The sequence below is a fragment of the Mesoplodon mirus genome (genome assembly GCF_964341445.2).
Source record: "Mesoplodon mirus genome assembly, chromosome: 10".
Lineage (NCBI taxonomy): Eukaryota > Metazoa > Chordata > Mammalia > Artiodactyla > Ziphiidae > Mesoplodon > Mesoplodon mirus.
In genome coordinates, this window is record NC_138986.1 from 90,380,897 (window position 1) to 90,401,333 (window position 20,437).

At 44.9% G+C, this 20,437-nt stretch overlaps 1 protein-coding gene across 5 annotated transcripts in view; it reads left to right on the forward strand.

Annotated features, from left to right (window-relative positions):
* Positions 1-20,437, forward strand: part of KCNQ5 (potassium voltage-gated channel subfamily Q member 5) — a gene marked incomplete at its 5' end in the record, with an annotated part of 580,126 nt that overhangs the window by 488,972 nt on the left and 70,717 nt on the right. For 3 of the 5 annotated variants that reach the window (XM_082633969.1, XM_082633971.1, XM_082633973.1), the window contains 3 exons: positions 2,676-2,771; positions 12,012-12,106; positions 16,632-16,658. In XM_082633969.1, coding sequence (XP_082490095.1) covers positions 2,676-2,771; positions 12,012-12,106; positions 16,632-16,658 — 218 coding nt within the window. The remainder of the gene's footprint in view (positions 1-2,675; positions 2,772-12,011; positions 12,107-16,631; positions 16,659-20,437) is intronic. The other 2 variants (XM_082633970.1, XM_082633972.1) reach the window with 1 other exon arrangement.

A 20,437-nucleotide genomic window follows, 5' to 3' on the forward strand; every position in this document is an offset into this window, starting at 1 on the left:
CACACAGACCACCAACTCCACCAGGGGTCCCCTTCCCGGAGACCCCTGCCCAGCCTCGCCCTGTGGGGCAGGCCTTTCTCCACCTGCGGAAGCCCCTTACCTCCTGCTGAGAGGATCTTTCTGTCTAGCCTGTTCGCCAGGTGCAGGACTGGGGGGTACAGATAGGCTCTTCTAATCTAGAAGGGAGTATATTTTAACTATAATTAAACAAGGGATAAATATTTTAAACACTGACCAATACATGTTTCCTTTTTATTTGGTGTTTATGTAGCACTTCTAAAACTTAAAACCTCAAAATTTAAGTTATCCGATCTTAGGAAATGAATTAAGACAAAAATCAGTTTCTGAGACTTTGTATCTATCGGTATGGATACTGGATGGAATAGCATGTAAGTTATATTTACATGTATATACTTATGTAACTTACAGGATATATATATGTAACATAACAGGCTTTATTTTACCAGCCTTGTGTTTCTGTTTCTGAGCTGGGGACGGAGGGAGGTGGGGCAGGATTGGACAGCAGCCGTAAGAAGACGCTGAGCAGAGCTGGTGCGGTGACTGCTGTAATGGACAGTCTGGCTCAGGAGACATGCAGCCGACATTTGCCATCTACTAGCGAATGTTTCTAAGCACTGCCAACGTGATTTTCACCACATTTTAGTTTGTTTGGCAGGTGCTAAGTCTGTGCTATGTAGGGCCTGTCCTGTCTTCATTTTCCAAAAGGGATCTAACTCTGAACTTCATATTTACATAATGAATGCTCAAAAATGGCAGCTATTGCTGCTAATTCAATGCCTACAAAATCTAAATTATGCTTCCTATGAGTGGATTATACACATCTACGCATATCATATGAATACGTAATATACATAATATAAATATATGCTATAAATTCTGCTGTTTCATAGTCTCTTACATGTTTAAACTTCATGAAAAATGACATTAAAAGGAAAATACTTAAATTTTTCCTTAATGCTTTAAGGAGCAGCAAGAAATTTAGGAGTTACACATAACTAAGGGTTGATTTGGATTTGCAAACAGAAGGCCGTTTTTATAACCTCTAAATGGAGGGAAATGTTGTTTAAATCTACAAATAAGATCCTACAGACCAGGTTTTCATAGAGCTTGGCATGTTCAGTCGCAGCCTGCACGTGGTGAGAACCTCAGGCTGCACAGCACAGTCAGTAAGGGAGTGAGCTGGGACAGACCTCAGACGCCGTTCCTCATCCCACGGTGCAGCCACTCGTCCTGACAGATGGGGGAGTCGGTCACTGCTCGTTAAAAACAAGACTGTCATCGTATAAGTGCATTTCAAACAGAATTGTGTTATTTGTTATCTGGTCATTGTCCCAGAGGTAACTCAGAATTGTGAAATCTCAGGATGAGAAGGAAGGTTAAAGGTTACCTAGAGCCCAAAAATGTCCTCGCCAAGTTTTCATCCACTGAGACCTAACACCTCCCAAGGACTAGACCCATCACCCCCTTGAGCAGCCTGTACTATCTTTGAGTGACTTCAAACATGTGAAGAAAAGAAAAATCGGCGGTCCTTACCTGTGGCAAATACTGACTTAGAGCTTATAAAATGCCCGGCTGTGACCTAAGGGTTAGACTCCTTGAAGTTTAATAAGAAGCTAATAATTTATAGCTAGCAACTAAAATCCCAGACTTGAAAGCAGAGGGGCTCCGCGTCCCACACCAGGAAAGTGGAGGCTTAGAGACAAAGCCCAGAGACTGAACTGAGCAAACTCCAAAGCCAACCTCAACTCAAGGCTGAGACGAAGCATCTTGATTCCACAAATTTAGACCAAAGCAAACTGAAAAGAGGGGCCATATCAGAGAGCCGGAAGTTTGGCAGATGGAGACAGCAGAAGGAAGCAAACCAGCAAAAGCTAGCATAAACCCAGAAGGCACTGCTCCCCTACCAACCCCCAGATCTGACAGGTGAGCCAGGGCCAGGAAGGCAAGCCGCGCGCAGAGTGTGCCATTAAGACTCAGGTAGACAGGAAGGTGCTTTGCATTGACCTGTGCTCTTGTCTTTACTGGACAGACACGCAAAATGGCAAACCTTCGACGTCTCCAAAACTGAGTGTCCGTCTCATGAGGACAACTGTCCTTCCCCACTGTTACTTTCCTTTGGTAGGCGTAGAATTATAGCATCGCTGAGGATTAACCTTAAACGCTGCCTCCCCCACCATTTCGTGAATGGAATGTATAAAATCAGGTAGCGTCGTCAAAGTGCTGGGAAAGCTCCCACGTCCACATCCGCGAGACAGGAACAGCCCCAAGTTCTAATCCCCCTCTGTCCACCACTGGATAGGACCATTCTCTCTGACTTAGGCGTAAAGAAATGCCACAGAGAAGGCCACGCAAAAACATTTTTTAAATGGTGATTTTTATTTGGAATTGTGGTGACTCCTCCTACCCCATGGGAGACCGTAGGGCCTGGTGACTTCCGGAAGGGTAGACATCCTTCTGCTTCCTGCCCAGCTGCTTGCCGTTGGCCGACGTGTTATAGTAGAGGAAATCGTGTTTGTTTTAATGAGTTTAGGGACAGGTTGCATACTGTTCACCTTTTCACAGACTCTTCTTAGAGGGTTTTTTAAAATGCTTGTATTGTTTAACGGTGTTTGGGGGAAAAAAGTTTTCAGCGCTATTTCCGTATTTTGTTGCAGGGCATTCTTGGCTCAGGTTTTGCATTAAAAGTACAAGAACAGCACCGGCAGAAGCACTTTGAGAAAAGAAGGAACCCGGCTGCCAGCCTCATCCAGGTAAACGTCAGTGTGCCGGGAAGACAGCAATGCCTGTTTCTGCAGGCGCTGGGTCATGGGCCAGTCCCACTGTGCCCTTGCTTAGGGGGGCTGCTCTTTGGTTTTGTTTTTAAAAGCGAAGCTGGAACTTAATGTACAGTCTTAGATTTGGTCAAGTGCTCCCCACTCCCAAACAGGAAAAAATGCTATGTATTTTCAGCCAGTGGTCCACACTCTGTTCGGATTAAGTAACGGCAGCAGCAGAGCCATGCGGGGGTCAGCAGTCGCGTTGCTCCTGGGATGACCTAGTGTGTGTCATGCATTGCTTGGTGAAAGATCACTGCTCATTCAGTGATGGAGCAGGACGCCGCATCGGTGCCCGCCTTGCACTTCCCTTCTGCTGCCCGATGTGTGCCACCATTCTGAGGAACAACGTATTTGTTTAGAATGTCAGGGTTTAGTACTTGTGGAATCACTTTTAATGCCACCTAGAGCAATAACTGGAAATTCTTATTTTAAGAGCTGGAATTATGGAATACGTCGATGTTTGAGCGTATGAAGTAGTAAGCATATTATTTGAAGCCGACTCATAATACACAGGTTGTTCAGCATTTAGTCTTCGTTTCAGTAACTCCGGATTTGCTTCAGCAGTAAAAGGAACGCTTCTCCTTTTGTCATCCGTACCTTTGGGGGGTAGAGCCACCCTAGACACAGTCTAAGAATCACAAAATATGTTTTCCTCTAGATCCATGTTTAATTATAGACAAGGTGATTATGTAATATCCCTCCATGCCAGGCAGCAGATGCCCCCGACCTGCAGAACCAGAGGGCTCAGGGCGGTGACTGAGGTTCCTGCCGCAGTAGCAGGCCCGTTGTTCCCACGCACCTTGCAGGTTCCAGTCGGGAGTGGACGGCAGCAACCACGACACAACCCCGACTCCGCGGCCTCTGCCTGTGGCCACAGGGTCGGGGAGGCGGGGAGGGGCTACATCAGGAGGGAGATCCCTTTGTATCTGTGACTAAGTGAGGGTGTTAGTGTTTAGAGCAAACTGTCCTTTGACTCCTGACCATTGTGCATGATGTGTAATGCACACCACCGAGAGGCTCTGGTTTGAAAATTTCTGGGTTTTAAAGGGGTGCCAAAGATAAAGTAAACTTTGTTTTCCTGAAGGAAAGACCCCTGAGTCGTAGGAGTTTAAGATCTGAGGCCGAATGACAGGTCCATGATGAAAAGGGACGTCACGCACACCGGGGTGCACACAAAATGCCCCAACAGAGAGCCTCCACCCTTTGGCACTTCTTAACTGCTTATGGGGTGTCCCCACACTTCTAAGGCATTTTTCTCCTTGCTATTTTTATCTTTCAGTTGCTCTTTAACGTATTCATCTTTCAGTTCTGGAAGAATGCTTTCCAGCCTGTGAATGCAGAGCTACTCCCTGGGTTCCTTGCATCCATTCGGGCAGCAAGCCCTGTCCACACAGGGAACCAGTGGTACACCTGACACATACCTAGGCTGCCTGCTCTCAGGAGCGTGGCCGTGCTGTTGGCATGGATAAAGTTCAGACTTATTTAATATCCTCGCGAAATTATTTACTAGCTTTTTGTATTGTATGTTTTCTCAATCAGCACGTACTCGAAGTACAACCACTTCTGTGTACAGATCCTTGATACTTCTGGGTATAAAAGGGGACTGCATCAAAAAAATCTTAGACCATCGTCCATCCTGTTGGAAAGTGAGCCCTTTGAGGAATTTCTGAGGCGTGGATCCCTTGTGATGACACAGAGCTTCCAGCTCTGCTGCCCAAAACAGTTGCCAAGAGCTGCAGGTGGCTGTTTACGTTTAGAAATTCAGTGCCTGGGAGGCACCAGCCACGTCTCAGGTGTTCAGTAGCCATACATGGCTACTGGCTATCATACTGCACAAGACAGATACAGAGAATAATAGGAGAGACTTTCTGATCTATCTCATCATTATTAACTACCAAATTGTGCAAAAAATAAAAATTTCCAATTGAACGTGAAAACAGTTTACCATTCCTCCAGACAATCTTTGGACTGGAGGCATTTATACCAACAGGCTTTGGCCAACAGCCAAAGCAAGACAAGGCCTTCCTCTGAGGTCAGCCGTAAAAAGCGAAGAGGCTGATTGCAAAGTTTACTTAAAGATCTAGATTTTTATTTTATGGAACTGAGTTATGTAATATATATTGTGATCAATAATTGAACTTGTGCCAAGGTAGGTAACTGTGGAGTGAAATCATTATTTTTTTTTTTACTTAAAGCTCTAACTTGTGTGTTGTTCTGAACAAAAAAGAATATAAAATGAAAGGCTTGAAATGTTCAAGAATACCTTTAAATCTAATCATAGTTTCATTAATTACCAATTTAAAAAGTGATTGTTCCTCTGTCCAAATGTAATTTATTAGACATAAGAATAATGATATAATTATTAAATGTATTCTTTGTTTTTCCTTGCTGTAACCCATGGCCAGAAGTCAGGGCTTTAAGCTTTAGATTCTAGATTGTAGATGTTTATTTTAAGGATGCTTTAGATTAAACAACAAGCCTCGTTTGCTGATCCATGCATTTTCTTACCCAATAAAACTGCCTTGGTTTGCTGATCACACAAAGCGTCAAGACCAAGACCAGTCTCGTTTGTTTGGAGCCAGAGCCGCTGTCTTTGTAAAGGGCACTGGAGATGCCCAGATTGCTTTGTCGTTCAGTCGGTGAGACAACTAAATTAACCAGCATTTCAGAGTTTTAGGGAAAAGTTTGAAACCCCAGCAGCTTGCAGTAAACTCAGTTGTGTCAACATCTTTGCATGATTCATTTATATTAACTTTTCCTTTCAAGCGGAGCAGTCTAGGAAAAGAAAGCAGCCCTCAGTAACGTTTTGAATACGTGCCCCAACGTCACCACTTTTATTAATAATGCCTAAGACTTGCGAAGTGCTTCTATTCACAAGTGTGCAGAGTGTTTCTGCTACATTATGTCACTGGATCCCCAGGACAAGCCTAGGGACTTGGCAAGAGGTAGGACTCAGGTCCCTGGTGTCAGAATCTGAATCCAGCACTCGAAGCCTCATGTATACATCACTGAAGCCTGCGGATTAGCATTTCAAGATCCTTCAAGAGTTCTGTGTGAGCGGTTTCCTTCTAGAGAGGTTGGTCCAGTTCAGGATGGAGCCAAGGTGCTTTATTGGAAACAGAAATGGGAATTAAGTACAAGTTTGTGAAATGAATGCTGACAGGTGGGCTTATTTTCCTGAGGGAAGAAAGTAGAAGATGCTGCTCTGGGGAAATTAGTTGTCCCCAAAGAAAAACAAATTATGTATTGAAACTTCGGCTTCCTCTAGTGAAAGAACTGAGCCTTCCAAAGTGAGACCACTAAAATAAACTCAAGCCACATATACAGAGCTTATACAGCCTTTGTAATAATGCTTTAATCATGAATAAGGACAGATTCAGAAAAAAAATTCCTAGATGTGGAAAACATGAGAGCAGAAAAAGAAGAAAACAGGAAAGGAGATAAAACTGTGAAAATCTCCCCCAAAATAGAATAAAAAGACAGAGATGGAAAATAAAAAACAGTAGGAAAATTGGGTGACACTTCCAGGAGATCAAACATTCAGCCAACAGAAGTACCTCAGAAAGAATACAGGGAAACTAAGTGTGGAATTTTATCAAATAAATATTATATTCTGGTTCCCCAAAAATGAGGGGCAGGAGGGGCCACAGTAAAAGGCCCCCCTAGGACCCAGCACTGTGAACAAAAAGCTTCACACTGAGGACGCCCTTGTGAAATATGAGAACTCCTGCAAGAAAGGGGATCCTAAATGCTTTCTGAGCAGAACATACCCAAAGGGCCCAGAATCCGGATTGCATGGATTTCTCATTAGTAACCTTAGAATTAGAAGACAGTGGAACAATGCTTTCAAAATTATGGAGGAAAATTATCTCCAATCTAGAATTCTATATTCAGCCAAATTATCCATGGGGTATGGGAGTAACATGAAGACTCTTTCAGATATGCAAAACCTCAAAACTTTACCTACCATTTACCCTTACTCAAGAAGCTAATATCACATCTTCTTTATCAATTCATCTACCGATGGGCACTTGGGTTGCTTCCGTATCTTGGCTGTTGTGAATCATGCTGCAGTGGACATGGGGGTGCAGATATCTTGTTTTCATTTCCTTTGGATATATACCCAGAAGTGGGACTGCTGGATTATATGGCTGTCCTATTTGTAATTTTCTGAGGAGCCTCCATACTGTTTTCCTTTGCAGTATATATACACAATGGAATATTATTCAACCACGAGAAAGAAGGGAATCCTGCTATTTGCAACACACGGATGGACCTAGTTATTATGCAGAGTGAGAGAACCAGACAGAGACAGACAACTACTGCATGGTCTCACTTATATGTAGAATCTAAAAAACTTTTTTAAGTCAACCTCCTAGAAAGAGAAGCAAAAAGTGGTTTCCAGGAGCTGGAAGGTGGGGGAAATAGGGTAAAAGGGTACAAACTTTCACGATGAGATGAATATGCCCTGAGGCTGTAATGTGAACCATGGTGACTATAGTTGATAACAGTGTTGTATAATTGAAATCTGCTAAGACTGTAGAACTTAAATGTGCTCACACCAAGAAGAGATATATGTATGTGTATAACTGAATCACTTTGCTGTACACCTGACACTATCACAACATTGTTAATCAACTATACTCCAATATAGCAATAAAATAAAAAGTCTTTAAAAATGCATTTCAAAAAAACCCCCAAAACAAACAAGCAAAATGTTCTCACACCAAAAAACAAACAAGCAAATAAATACGTGAGGTGATGGATGTGTTAATTACCTAGATGGGGGAAACCCTTTCATAATGTGTACATATATTAAATCACCATGATGTAAGCTTAGAAGATCTCACAACTGTATATAGGTCAGTTATACCTCAATAAAGCTGAAATGGGAAAAAAAGGAAAAGAAAAAGAAAAACAGGAGAAGCTACTTGGGTAGAATTAATCCTCCAAAACAAGGAGATGAACCCAGAAAGGAAAGAGACGTGGTGTTCCGGGAACAAGAGATCCCACCCAGGGAGGAGTGAGGGGACCTCTAGGCTGTCGCTGAGGGGCAGTCCCAGGGCCAGAGATGCAGGGCCGGAGAGCAGAGAGCCGGAGGGAGGTCGGCAAGGAGACACAGCTTTCGTGATGTATCTGACAAGTGGAATTTTAGAGTTCTGTTGGAGAGTTCAGGCATGTTTTCCTCCTAGGTGCATAAAGGCAAATCAAGAAATTTAAATAGGGCAATACTAGCTCCAGGAGAAACCAAAATAAATTACACGGGAAAGAAAAAAGTAGTCAATGGTCCATCACATTGCTGAGCTGGGAACAGTAGTTACGGGGTCAAAGCAATGCAAACACTAAGTAGTGTTCACTAACTAAACACTTAACGAAAAGTTAACTAAAATTAACTAAAAACTATTGGTAGGGTGAGATCAGGGGAAGGTGTGTACATGGCTATGTCACTATCTTCCATGGTAAGAAAATATAAAACCTCAAAGAAATATGAGAACAATCCTTAAAAATAAGGAGTCTTAAAATTAGAAACAGAAGCTATACAAGCTGAAGGGGTTGCCACTAAGGAACAAAAATGAGTGAGAAGTAAAGTGGGGAAAGCGATATTACTGGTTTTCACCCTAAATCTTTTCATTCTCCGGCTTCTAAAATTCTATACCTTGAAAAAAATCATTCCATGTTGATTATACCTTTGGATGCTCAGCTGGAATTAAGGTTTCCAGAAAGGGTCAAATGCGCCATAGCTGTAATGCTCCAGACAATGCAGACTAAATACTCCCTGAAACGTAACTATACTGACATTGCGCTTATAGCTCTGGACCAAAGTGTGATCTTGTTTGGCTACCTTGAGCACCAGGGTCGCAGAGTAAATGGTGAATTTGGCTTTCATGTTGCTTTGTGGTGACTTTTCCTTGGGAGTGCGTGTGCCATGTAAATTCAATCCCTCTGGGCACTTTCTCTTGCCAACCACTGTGTGATTTTAGCTTCAAGTAGAGGAATGCTGGCTCCTCGATCACATGCTTGTGGCCTTGGGTTCAGCTTCCAGAAGCTGAGGGAGAGCTGAGGCCAGGACAGTGTGATTAGAGGGTGAGAATAATAGGTACCCGCTCCACTGCCACTCGACTGCGGACTGGTATCAGCCCCGAGGGAGATGCCACTTGCCCTCTGTTCCTAATGAAGGGAATAAGAGCTTAGCTGTTGAGATCAACTTGATAGAAAAAGATCAAGAAGCCAGATCTCACTGTTAAGAAAATTTTCAGTTTTCTAAGCGTGGCCACTTTAGCCCCCAGTTCTTTATAACTTTGGCGGGTAATGTCTTGGTCCCATTTTTTGTCATATTGTTGTTTGGGATTTTTTTCCACTGATATCTAGTCATGCCCAGGCCTGCTGTGTGCTTCTCACTTTTACGTGAGTCCTGCTCCCACCGTATCCAAGTCCACATGTATCTGATGCCTTCTATTAAAGTTGTTTAATTAAAGCAGCCCTGGCGGGGCTCTGGCCTTCACTACAGAAGAAGCTGCAATCATAAACCCATGTGTCTTTATTGATGACTCTGAATCACTCTGTAGATTGTGAGTGTACAGCGCTTGCCAAAACTAACATTTCAGGATGATACAATGACAACTGCTTTGTTCTCTTGGCATCTTGTAAGATACCAAGATGCTTAGCATAGTTCTGAGGGATTTGTAGTTTCAGCCAACATGAGCCATGGGATGAAGGCTCCAGGCAAGGAAGCTGGCTTCAATTATTTAAACCTTCCTTAATAATATAAAACCCCTCAGGTCCTACCATATATCTTCCGAGTTTTTTATATCACTTCTTGAACATCTTAGGTGCGTAGGGAATGCAGCACAGACCCTAGAAAACGGTGCTGCCGTTGTCACCAGCAGCCGGAGAAAGAAGCAGATTGTGGTCAGCACCCCATGCACCCTCGCTCCACTTCTGCCCCTGGGGGAGCTGCCCCGCCGCCTTCTAGCTGCAGGGATTGGTTTCCCTGCTTTTGTCCTTTATGGAAGTGGAGTCACACCACAGCTACTCTTTTGTGTCTTGTTCCTCTCACTCAGCAGTATTCATGTAAAGTCCATCCACACTGTTGGGTGTAGTTATAGTGGACTGTTCCTGTGTGCTGATCCGCTGTGCTAGCAGTCCACAGCTCACCCATGTGTGGGCCTGCTGACGGCTGCTTGAGCATTTCCAACTTTGGTTTATTAAGAGTACTGCTGTTTAGACACCGAAAACAAACCTATGGTTACCAAAGGGGAAAGGTAAGAGGGAGGGATAAATTAGGAGTTTGGTATTAACATGTACACACTACTATATATAAAATAACCAACAAGGACCTACTGTATAGCACAGGGAACTCTACTCAATACTCTGTAATGGCCTATAAGGGAAAAGAATCTGAAAAAGAATAGATATATGTATATGTATAACGAAATCACTTTGCTGTACACCTGAAACTAACACAACATTGTAAATCAACTATACTCCAGTATTAAAAAAAAAAAAAAAGGTAGTGCTGTTTAGACTCACAGATGGAGAGAACTACTTAGTGGTTACCAGTGGGGAGAGGGAAGAGGGAGGGGCAGGATAGGGGTCAGGGATTAAGAGGTACAAACTATTATGTATAAAATAAATAAGCTACAAAAATATATTGTACAACATGGGGATTACAGCCAATATTTTATAACTGTAAATGGAGTATAACCTTTAAAAATTGTGAATCACTTTATTGTATACCTGTAACTTATATTGTACACCAACTATACTTCAATAAGTAAACAAATAAGAAAATTCATATTAAGATTTAAAAAAAAGAGTAGTGCTGTTTTGAACATTAGAGTACACATCTTTTGATGAGCTTGTGTAAGCATATTTGTTGAGTCTACATGCAGGAGTGTGTAGCTGTATCGTAGGGTATATATACTTCAGCTTTAATAGATACGGCCAAAGTTTTCCAAATTAGTTGTGTCAACGTTTAACTCTTTTTTCTGCACACACGTATTCAGTGATATTGTCAGGAAAAGGAATATTATTAGGTCACTGTTTTCTTCATTGTAGGTTTCAAAATCATGAGTGATGGTAGGACAGGGGCATGACCTGTTTATGTGAATTAGTCACACAAAATAGCATGTTCTGATTGATGAATTATAATAAAAATGTTCCTCTCAGGAGAGTGGCGTAAACACTTGGTCACTAGAGATGTTTGCAGACCTATTGCAAAGGAAGAGATTCACCAGAATCTCTATGGAAAGTAAGTTCAGGCAACCTCTGAAATGGACAGTTCAGAGGGAAGCTGTTCCAACCACGGTCACCCAGCAGTCAGCAAAGGACCGTGGAAGGGATTCTAAGACCAACAGCCAGGCAACCTGAGGTGATGTCTCACCTCTGCCAGCCTTGTGTTAACCTCTTAATTTATCTGAGCCTTTATTTTCTCTTCTACAAAATAAGGGTCATAAGGGTCTTAATCCACACTCTGTGGGGATTACATGAAAATACTTTGTATTTTATATATATATATCAGGTATAATTCTATGAAGTACACAGAGCTTGTGTTTCACATCAAAGAGCTCTAAACGTGTTCTTAGACCCCAGCGTTCAATCGTTGCGTGCTTTACGATCATACTCCTGAGAATACATTTCCCCACCTTGTTTTAGGCCTGCCTTTTATCTCCACCTTCGTGGTTAGCCTTAGAAGTACCACATGGTTCAACCGCAGGGCATTTCACTACATCGTTAACATGCCCTGGCGGTCATCAGTTTACTAGCTAATTTACTAGTTGCCTTCTGGATTTCCAGGGTCCTCTGCCTCTGTCTTACAAGTGGTGATTAAGGGCACGCCGTGGGTCCCGGGAGGCACAGTCGGTCATGCTCGGGAAGCTCGCCTCCCACGTCTCTCCCTAACCAGTCCCAAAACTCCTCTGTGTTATGCTTTGTGGTACTTCTGCTTCTGATGTGAGTTATCCTGAAAAGCAATTCTATGGATGTGGCGGAGTATATTTCACAGCCAGGCGAAAACACCCAAGCTTCTTCACCCTTCGGACATTTATCAGGGCTGAACATGGCGAGGAAAAGATGCTTAATCTGTGTTAATGTACTAATCTCCCTTTTCCTTGCATTCTCTCTCCTCCTCTCTTTTGTTTTTCTTTCTTATGTCCCCGCGTATGCTGCGTGCAGTGCGTTTGGCGTAGTTATGCAGCTGACGAGAAATCTGTCTCCGTTGCAACCTGGAAGCCGCACCTGAAGGCCTTGCACACCTGCAGCCCCACCAAGTAGGTGTCAGTGCGACAGTCGGGGCTGTAGTCGCGTTTCCTTAAGTTTGTAAAGCAAACCACACACACGCGCACACACACGCACACACGGGTGTCGATTCGGGGCTTGTCTTATTCTCTGTTGCTCTTTGAAAGATTCAGAGCTGTTTGGTAACAACTCAGGTGCAAAACTAAATGGATTCTGTATCATTCCTCACCATCCACAGACTGGGCTTGAATATGAAAAGAATCTAAACTCTATAGAGATTTATTTTTACTATTTCATGCTTATTTTCTAATATCTCATTTCGTAAAGCCCACCAGAATTCCTAAGGTAAGTGCCTTGGTTCTTGAAAAACAATGACTGTTTAAAACTCCCCCCATCCCCTGACTCCAGGCGGGGCTGCTTGGGGAGCATCACGTCTGCACATTTAAGTCCCTTAAGGTCATTCCTCCTCGGGATCCCCTTACAGGATGGGCCTTGAGCTTTCACTTGCAGATCAAACCAACATCAGCAGCGAAAAAAGAGAAGAAGTGGAGTACAGTGAGATGATAGGACCACTCAGAATACAGCTTGGAATTAACATACAAAATTTTAAAGAGATGTTACTTCCATTCACATTTCATTGGCCAAAGCAGGTCACCCAGCCGTGCTTCAGCTCGGGGGGAGGGGAGGGACTAGGAGGGAGGTGCAGCCCCCCTGTCCCTAGAAGGGAGGGGGCTGGAAAGGTCGTGCACAGGCCTGACGATTGCCTCAGCATCTTTAATTCCCAAACAATCCTTAGTCCCAGAAGCCTGGACTCCAGTTCAGCTCGCAGACTAAACCATAATCACCATTTAATGAAAGAAATCCTCAGTGAAACAAGAAAAGTAAGCCAGGGACAGCCCCCTGTGAGTCATCTGCTGGACTAGTAGTCGGTCCCCCGGGTTGTGCAGAGTTCTCGGACAGCTCAGCTGACTTCGTGTGTTTGAGCACCTGCTGTTTCCTTTCAGAGCCCATCAAGGCCTTAGTCCCAGTGGCTTCACGGGATTGGAGGCAGCTGACTAGTGTGACTCAGAGAAACCTCTTTTCCCAAAGTGCAAGAGAACCAGCCGGGAAGACCCTCACGGCCGGTTCTCCAGAGCCGCCGCCTCCAAGGAGGTCTGCAGGGCCATCGTGAGCTCACGGGATCTGTCATTTGCTTCCCTGCCCAGCCCTGGGCCTTGGCTTCCCATGCACAAGGTGAAGGACCAGAGCTGGCCAAGGTCACCTTTGACCCTATGGGACACACCTCCTAGAGGTCAGGGTCAAACCTGTGCCAGCAGCTGTGACAGAGATTCATTGACCCAAGGATGTTAGAGCAGGTGCGGCCTAGTGTACATATGGATGAGAAGTCACTTTGCATTTAGATCTTAAAATGTAGGGAAATTCCCTTTTTGAGAATTAGACTCTTTCTAAGGTGTAGTATTTTAAAACAAAAAAGGAATATAACTCGTGTGCCATCTGTTCGTTGAGGGTATGAATCAAAAACGGGAACTGTATGGAAATTGTACATCTCATCTTTATGAAGGTTGCTAGGTAATGTGTAAAAAGGCTAGTGGGAAAAAAAAAAAAAAAGTTCCCAAGTGACGGGGAGCGTGGGCTATTATTTTATTATATGTGATTATTTGGCTTCCCACTTCCTGCAGTTTTTGGATTAAAAGTCATCCTGCAGCCTGGAAAAACTATTCAATAATGAGTCAGATTCTCCCAGGGCATAACCTATTATTTTACTCCCGTAATTCTCTCTTTTTTCTGTTGTTTTCCCTGTTTCTAGTGGGGACGGGGATGGAGGAGCGTGTATGCGGACACCTGCCTCCATCCTGTCCCTCTGTAGCTACCAGGCCTCAGCCCCACTCTCCTCTCCCTGCGCCCTGCTTAGCCTCTGGGTCTCGGCCTTGTTTACTGAGGAACGCGGCTGTTTGCCCAGGAGGACAAGCAGTGCCCCTGCACCTCTCCCTTCAGCCGTAGTTACTGTTCCAAACTGCAGTGATTCTTAATCTTTGTTGTTCTTTGTTAAACCATTAAGAACATGGTGGTAATTATGGACTCTTTCCCAAGAAAAATATTCAACGCATAAAAAATCGAAACTCTGCCTACAAATTTTAGTGTATTCACAAACTCCCTGAAGCCAAGTTCAGAACCTTTGCTCTGGAAGCAATCCCGCTTTCATCAAATGTGTAGGTTTGTGAGGAGAATAATTTACAGTGACTTAGAGGGTTCGTTTTACATTTATAACTAACTGGCTTAGCGAGTGCAGGGTGATACAGTAAGAAATAGACCAAAACTTCTTCCTTACATCGTGTATTTCCTATAACGTTTGGGGTTGAAGAACTTCTGAAGGGAAAGATCGTTCACTCCTCCGTGCGTTCGTGCAGTCAGTACTCACTGAGCACAGTCAGGGAGGAAAATTTTCCCTCTGCCCTTCTGGGTTCTTCTGTCTGGTCTGAGGATTAAATTGACATGAGACAGATTAACAGGAGAAAATCAAACAAGAGTTTAACAACATGGATACGCAGGAGAGACCCAGGAAAACTGAGTAATTCCCCCAAATGGGCGAAACCCTCTCGTCAAACACCACCTTCAGCTAAAGACAAAGGAGGATGTTGCGGGTGCTAGTTTGGGACTCAGAGGGGAGAAGCGCAGTTCACACGGGGGTGGGGAAGCGGGTGTTTCCTGGGCCAGAAGAGACAAGGGACAGAGTTCCTCTGATGGAGACACTGTTACCTCCAGGCCCTGCTGAGTCCCCACCACACCTGGCCCGTATTCTTTACAGACCTCTCTGGCGACAGCTTTTTTTCAGGGGGAACAGGCACTTTATCTCAATTCTTTTAGGCAGTTAAGGGAGAGATAAGAAAAACTTCCTGAGACTTCTGTCTCTTAAAAATAATCAGCCTGAATTTATCCTCGTGCCAAAGAGACACACTTTGGGGTGCCAGATTTTTGGGGTGCCACATTCTGCTCCCCTATAGCACCGACTGTGTGCACAGCACTGTTCCAGGCACAGGGAATGCAGCAGTGGAGGAGAAAAACCAACAGAATCCCAGGCCTCAGGGAGTGTATATTCAAGAGATACTAGGAAGAGACAGTAAAAATAAATAAGCAAAATATATAATAGCATAGATGATGCTAAGTGCTAAAGAGAAAAGTAGGGCTTCCCTGGTGGCGCAGTGGTTGAGAGTCCGCCTGCCGATGCGGGAGACGCGGGTTCGTGCCCCGGTCTGGGAGGATACCGCATGCCGCGGAGCGGCTGGGCCCGTGAGCCATGGCCGCTGGGCCTGCGCGTCCGGAGCCTGTGCTCCGCAACGGGGGAGGCCACAACAGTGAGAGGCCCGCGTACCAAAAAAAAAAAAAAAAAAAGAGAAAAGTAAAGTAGGGAAGGGATTGGGGGAGCGTTCGGGGCTGCAATTTTAAACAGCTGGTCAGGGGAGAGGTGGTATTACTAAAAGAAGCAGCAGTACCAATGACGTTATGAGTAAAAACACCCACCTGTGCTCTCGTCCCCCCAGTTCAGAGATACAGTGGGGTGCGCTGACGACACGGGCTCATCCCAGGGAGTAGGGTGGTGTGACAGCCGTGCGGGGTGGGAGAGGCCATGCTGCTCAGACCTGCTGGACACCCTCCTTTCTGGTCCCGTTCGTCTCTCATGTGCACTTTGGAGGTCTTAGCAGTTGCTATTTCCAAGTTTTGTTTTAACGACAGAAGGATTTAGAGAAGGAACTCCTTGATTTTCATCACAAAGGGAGTGAAGGCTACGCAGGGGTGAAGCACAGGTAAACGTGCTATTCTGGGAAATGAGTCAGATCGTCTGTGAAGCTTCAGGGAGTCCTCAAGCTCCTAGGGTGCCACGTGGTACCTTAGGGTTAGAATTCAGAGATTACCAACTCCAGCACCTTCAGTTTATTCATAAGAGCACCGAGACCCACAGGAAAGCAAGACTTCTGCCCAAGGACAGCGCATTTGCCAAGAGCAGGGACCCCATGCCATGTTGCGTAGACCCGAACTTGCTCAAGTGGCTTATTAGACAGACCACCCAACACTGAGCTAGGTTGTCTGTGTGCCTGATGCCCTGCAAGGGCATTCATACTTTGTACAGCACAAAAACAAAATCTGCCCCAGCAAGTGACGGAGACACAAGACCACGGTCACAGATGAACTAACCCAGATTGAGTCTGCCTGAACCACAGGGACTCCAGCTTCAGCACAACCCGCACCGCCCTTCTGACGGTCTCTGCTGATGCTGGTTAGACTTTGCCTAAACCTTGGATAACTTAGGCTGATGAAGAGTCTATAGTTTTTGGTCACATGTGGGCAGTATTGGTGCTGTGCTATCTCGGGCCTGTACCACCAAGAATATATGTCAGAAAGTTGGGTACCTTATGATAAAGTGTCTTGCTTGTATGGCTCTTGCTCGGAAAGGATTAATTAAGGTACTTCATTCCCCAGTCTCCAATTTGGTCATTATCAAGGGCTATAAATGTATTCACCATTTATCGTCATTTTTCTTCTGTCTGCACGCACCTGGAGGAAAGAGCAAGGGGAAGCGTCAAGCAGGTTTGTGATTTCTGTTCTGCTTCGTGTTTGTTGATAAATCTGATGCCTGACAGATGTTTTAAATGCGTGTGGTGTGAGTAAAATCAATCAACAAATACAAGATGGTTAAAAGGGACCTTTCACAAGATTGCCTGCAAAGGTTGCTGTTTTATTGATTTCCACCCCCAGCCCCGCCTTGGGAGCATAAGTGTCTTTTCCTAACTCACTCACTGCTTTTTACAATCTGCAGAGCATGGGATGTTTAGGGTAAAAATAATAATTATGGTCTTTGGCTGTTCCTTGCTACTGTTTTCCCAGACAGAAGTCTTACGCAAGTATTCAAATCCCATGAAGCAGGATAAGATACACTCCCCTTCACCAGGGTCCTTCTGTTAAAGTGAGAAACTGTATGCTTTGGGGAGGGTGTAGGCGTGAGGGACAAAACGAACCCTGTGTCCAGGAGGTAAGAACACTCTCTGTGCAACATCTCCCGCTCATTCAGGTCTGAGGTCTACTCAGGTTATCTGATCCAAACGAATAGCCCCCTTCCCTGAGGAAGAAGAGAATCCTCCTGGACACTTCACCAGATCAGCTACACTGTATGGTCATTCTTCCGTGCCTTAGAAGGAAATGCTGTATCAGACTAAGTAGCAGAAAACTAGACCCAGAGGGAAAAGGAGCTGAAAGAAAACAGTTGAATCTGGGTTCCCGAGTGCCAGGGAGGGTCTGGGTTTGGGAGCAGAACCCTGGAGGACAGGGCAGGCGGGTCCCAGCACAGGTGGGGTGACGGGGGACAGAGGCGGGACCAGCAGGGAGTCCCAGGCACCTGGAATTCCTCTCCACAAGGGACACAAGGCTTTTCCTGTCACTGCCACCCGTTCTAGTAATGAGGAAACACGGGCAACCCCTGCCCAGGGCTGGCCAGGGGTTGATCCTTTAGCTCGGTACTGATACGCTAATGACACATTTATTCATGTCCTGAAATCAGTTTTGAGAGTTCTCTTGAGGTGATGAGTCTCTGGGTCTTCCATTTCTGCATTATCTCAGTTAACACTTAAAACGCTTATGAACCGAAACATAAACACATTCGTTTACGATGGGAGGCGGGCATGGTCGGACGCACCCACTCCTCCAGGGTAGGGAAGCCTACACAGGGCGTGGTGCTAGAGACCCTTCTCTTATGTGGCAGATAGAGAGCAGAAGGCATGGGCTATTCCTGGGTGGTATTTCCAGAGAGTTTTAATAGCTTGAAGAGTTACTCTTCTCCATGTTAGAGATATTTGTGCCCAAAGAGAGGTTCTGGGCATTAGACCCTGGAAGAGGCAGGCTGAATAGCCCTGACGCTCTGGTCCTCCTTTGTGTAGACTCCACGCAAACCCCACCCTCCTTCTGTGTGGAAACTACTCAAGAAAAGTTAAACAAAATAAATTATAGCCATTATAAGCTGTTTTAGTCTCTTTGGGGACATTTGACGTTTTCCTTGTCTTGGGAGCTATCCATTTACAGACTATCTCAAAGAGGAACCTATCAATGTACAGTTAATGTTAAAAAAAAAAAAAAAAAAAAAGAGGAACCTATCTCCAAGTCCTAAGGGCAGAGACCCTCTTTGGCAGGGACTCTGCAACTACCTGAGAATCAGGTCACCTGTCTCGGTTTCGTCCTCCAAAGGGGACATTTGCAAATCGTGTGGAGGTGTTTGCTTCAGCACAGCCTCTGTGGCGGCACTGAGTGAGGGGCCACCTTGGGCTGACAGTGATGCTGCACTTCTTCCAAGGTCCCCAAAGCAGACAGCACAGGCAGAACCCAGGTGGTCTAGCTGCCGCCCCTCGGCCCAAACACGAACCAAAAAGACCACAACCAAATGTTTTAAATGTCATGATGTTAAAATCTATTCTGCATGCTTGGGACTGAGGCTGTCAAAGATCACTCCCCTGTAGGCAGGTATGCATGGAATATACATGGAACCACTGAGCTGCACTATTGACTCAGAGAATCACACAGAGACTTCTGGCTTCTCTGTGGTCATTGGACATTTGGCAGAAATCACCATGAACACACCGTGTGTTCGTGTGTGGCACACGTGCCTTACTTCACGCTTCACCCACACGCACTCGGGTCTGCTGTCTTCCGGTTACACATCACGGCACCATGTGTGAAGCTATGACAGGGCATGTGCTCAATAAATACCCCTTGGATGGAGTAATAAAATGCCCCTGACCTCCAGTACTTTATGCGAAGAGAGATAAAACACCAACAAAAGAGGTAGAGAGGAGGAATATAAAAAGAGAAAATGAAAAATTAAAAACATGTCAATAATCTGAAGGAAATAAGCTGCAGCCCCGCTTGAATATTACCTTCTCTTCCCCGTGCTGTGGCCCTGAAAAGAACAAGACTGCCTAATGGATGCAGTATATTGTAACAACAATAGCAACATCTCAGGAAATAACAAAGTTGCCCTCACGCCAGCGAATCCACTCAGAGGAAATGCATCCTGATGAGAATTCCCCCTTGGAAGAAGCAGCTCTGGGTCCAGAATATTGCCGGTGGGCGCTGGACCCAAGTTCAGACGGACTGACCAGCACAGTCCAAGTGCAGAGCCTTTACTGCTTGGGCCAAGGCTGTAACGATGTGATTCAGATAGACCAGCGTAGATGTGCTGCAGCTAACTCTGTTATCCTCCAGAGCCTGGAATCTCCTAAATCCTTCCTCGGTGGGGGTTCTCTGTTCTGAGAGCTGGGACGGACCCAGATGTAGAACAGTCGAATACAGCAGCCAGCGCCCCTCCCTGCACTGGTGCCCTCTGACTGAGGGGCCAGGATTGTAGATCAGGCCTCTCTCTGCAGGATAGAGTAGGCACCACACACGCTCACGTATACCCCTGGGGAACTGGGTTCCCTGCTTCGGGACATTCTTTTTAGATTTTGTCTTTCTACACTGAGGTTAGGATATGTTTTCTAAAAATTCATGTACAGCATCTTGGGCTAAGGAAAGACACCCAGCCCCAAGATGGTTACATGTTGTTTGTGACAGATCCAAAATTTTTCTTTAAAAATACAACTCGTCAGGGAATTCCCTGGTGGTCCAGTCGTTAGGACTTCCACTGCAGGGGCATGGGTTCAATTCCTGGTCATGGAGCTAAGATCCCAAAAGCCACGCAGTGCGGCCAAAAAAGAAAAAAGAAAAAAAAAATACAACTCATCAGTCTCCAAAAGAGCTTTTTAATCTAGCTCAGCTGAACAGGAGTGAACATCGGTACAGGGTCAGGTGTGAATCTCCGTTCACCTCAGCTGAGCCTGCTTTGTTCCTCAGCTGAAGCCATAAACACAGCTTCTTGGGCATCATTTCATCATTCACTTGTTTCCCTCTGTCTTCCCACTAAAACAGTTCTAATCTCATATGTGGTGGTAAATGGTGTGTATTGATTTTATTTTAATTCATCATTCCATTAAGTAATTTTTCCAACTCATTTTTTAAGCTAGACGGTTCTCTGTTTGGGTATCAACTGTCACTTTCTGAGAAGAGAATCTTCCTGTAAACCCATCCAGCTGGATTCAGCCGGTATCCTCACCTTTTTCTCTTCCTCCTTGACACGGTGGATGAGGTTGTTAGTCATCACGATGGTACAAGAAAGCTTTTACTTCTTCCTACCTGTTAAGTTTTCATTGCTACAGGTATCGATCATACATCAAAGGTTTGGGGATTCTCTGTGAATCTCATTGCCTCTGCTGTACTCTGTCTCCTTAATCAACACTTGGTGGCTCTATGCCTGCTGTGTAGTTAAACTGCCTTAACGCACTTCA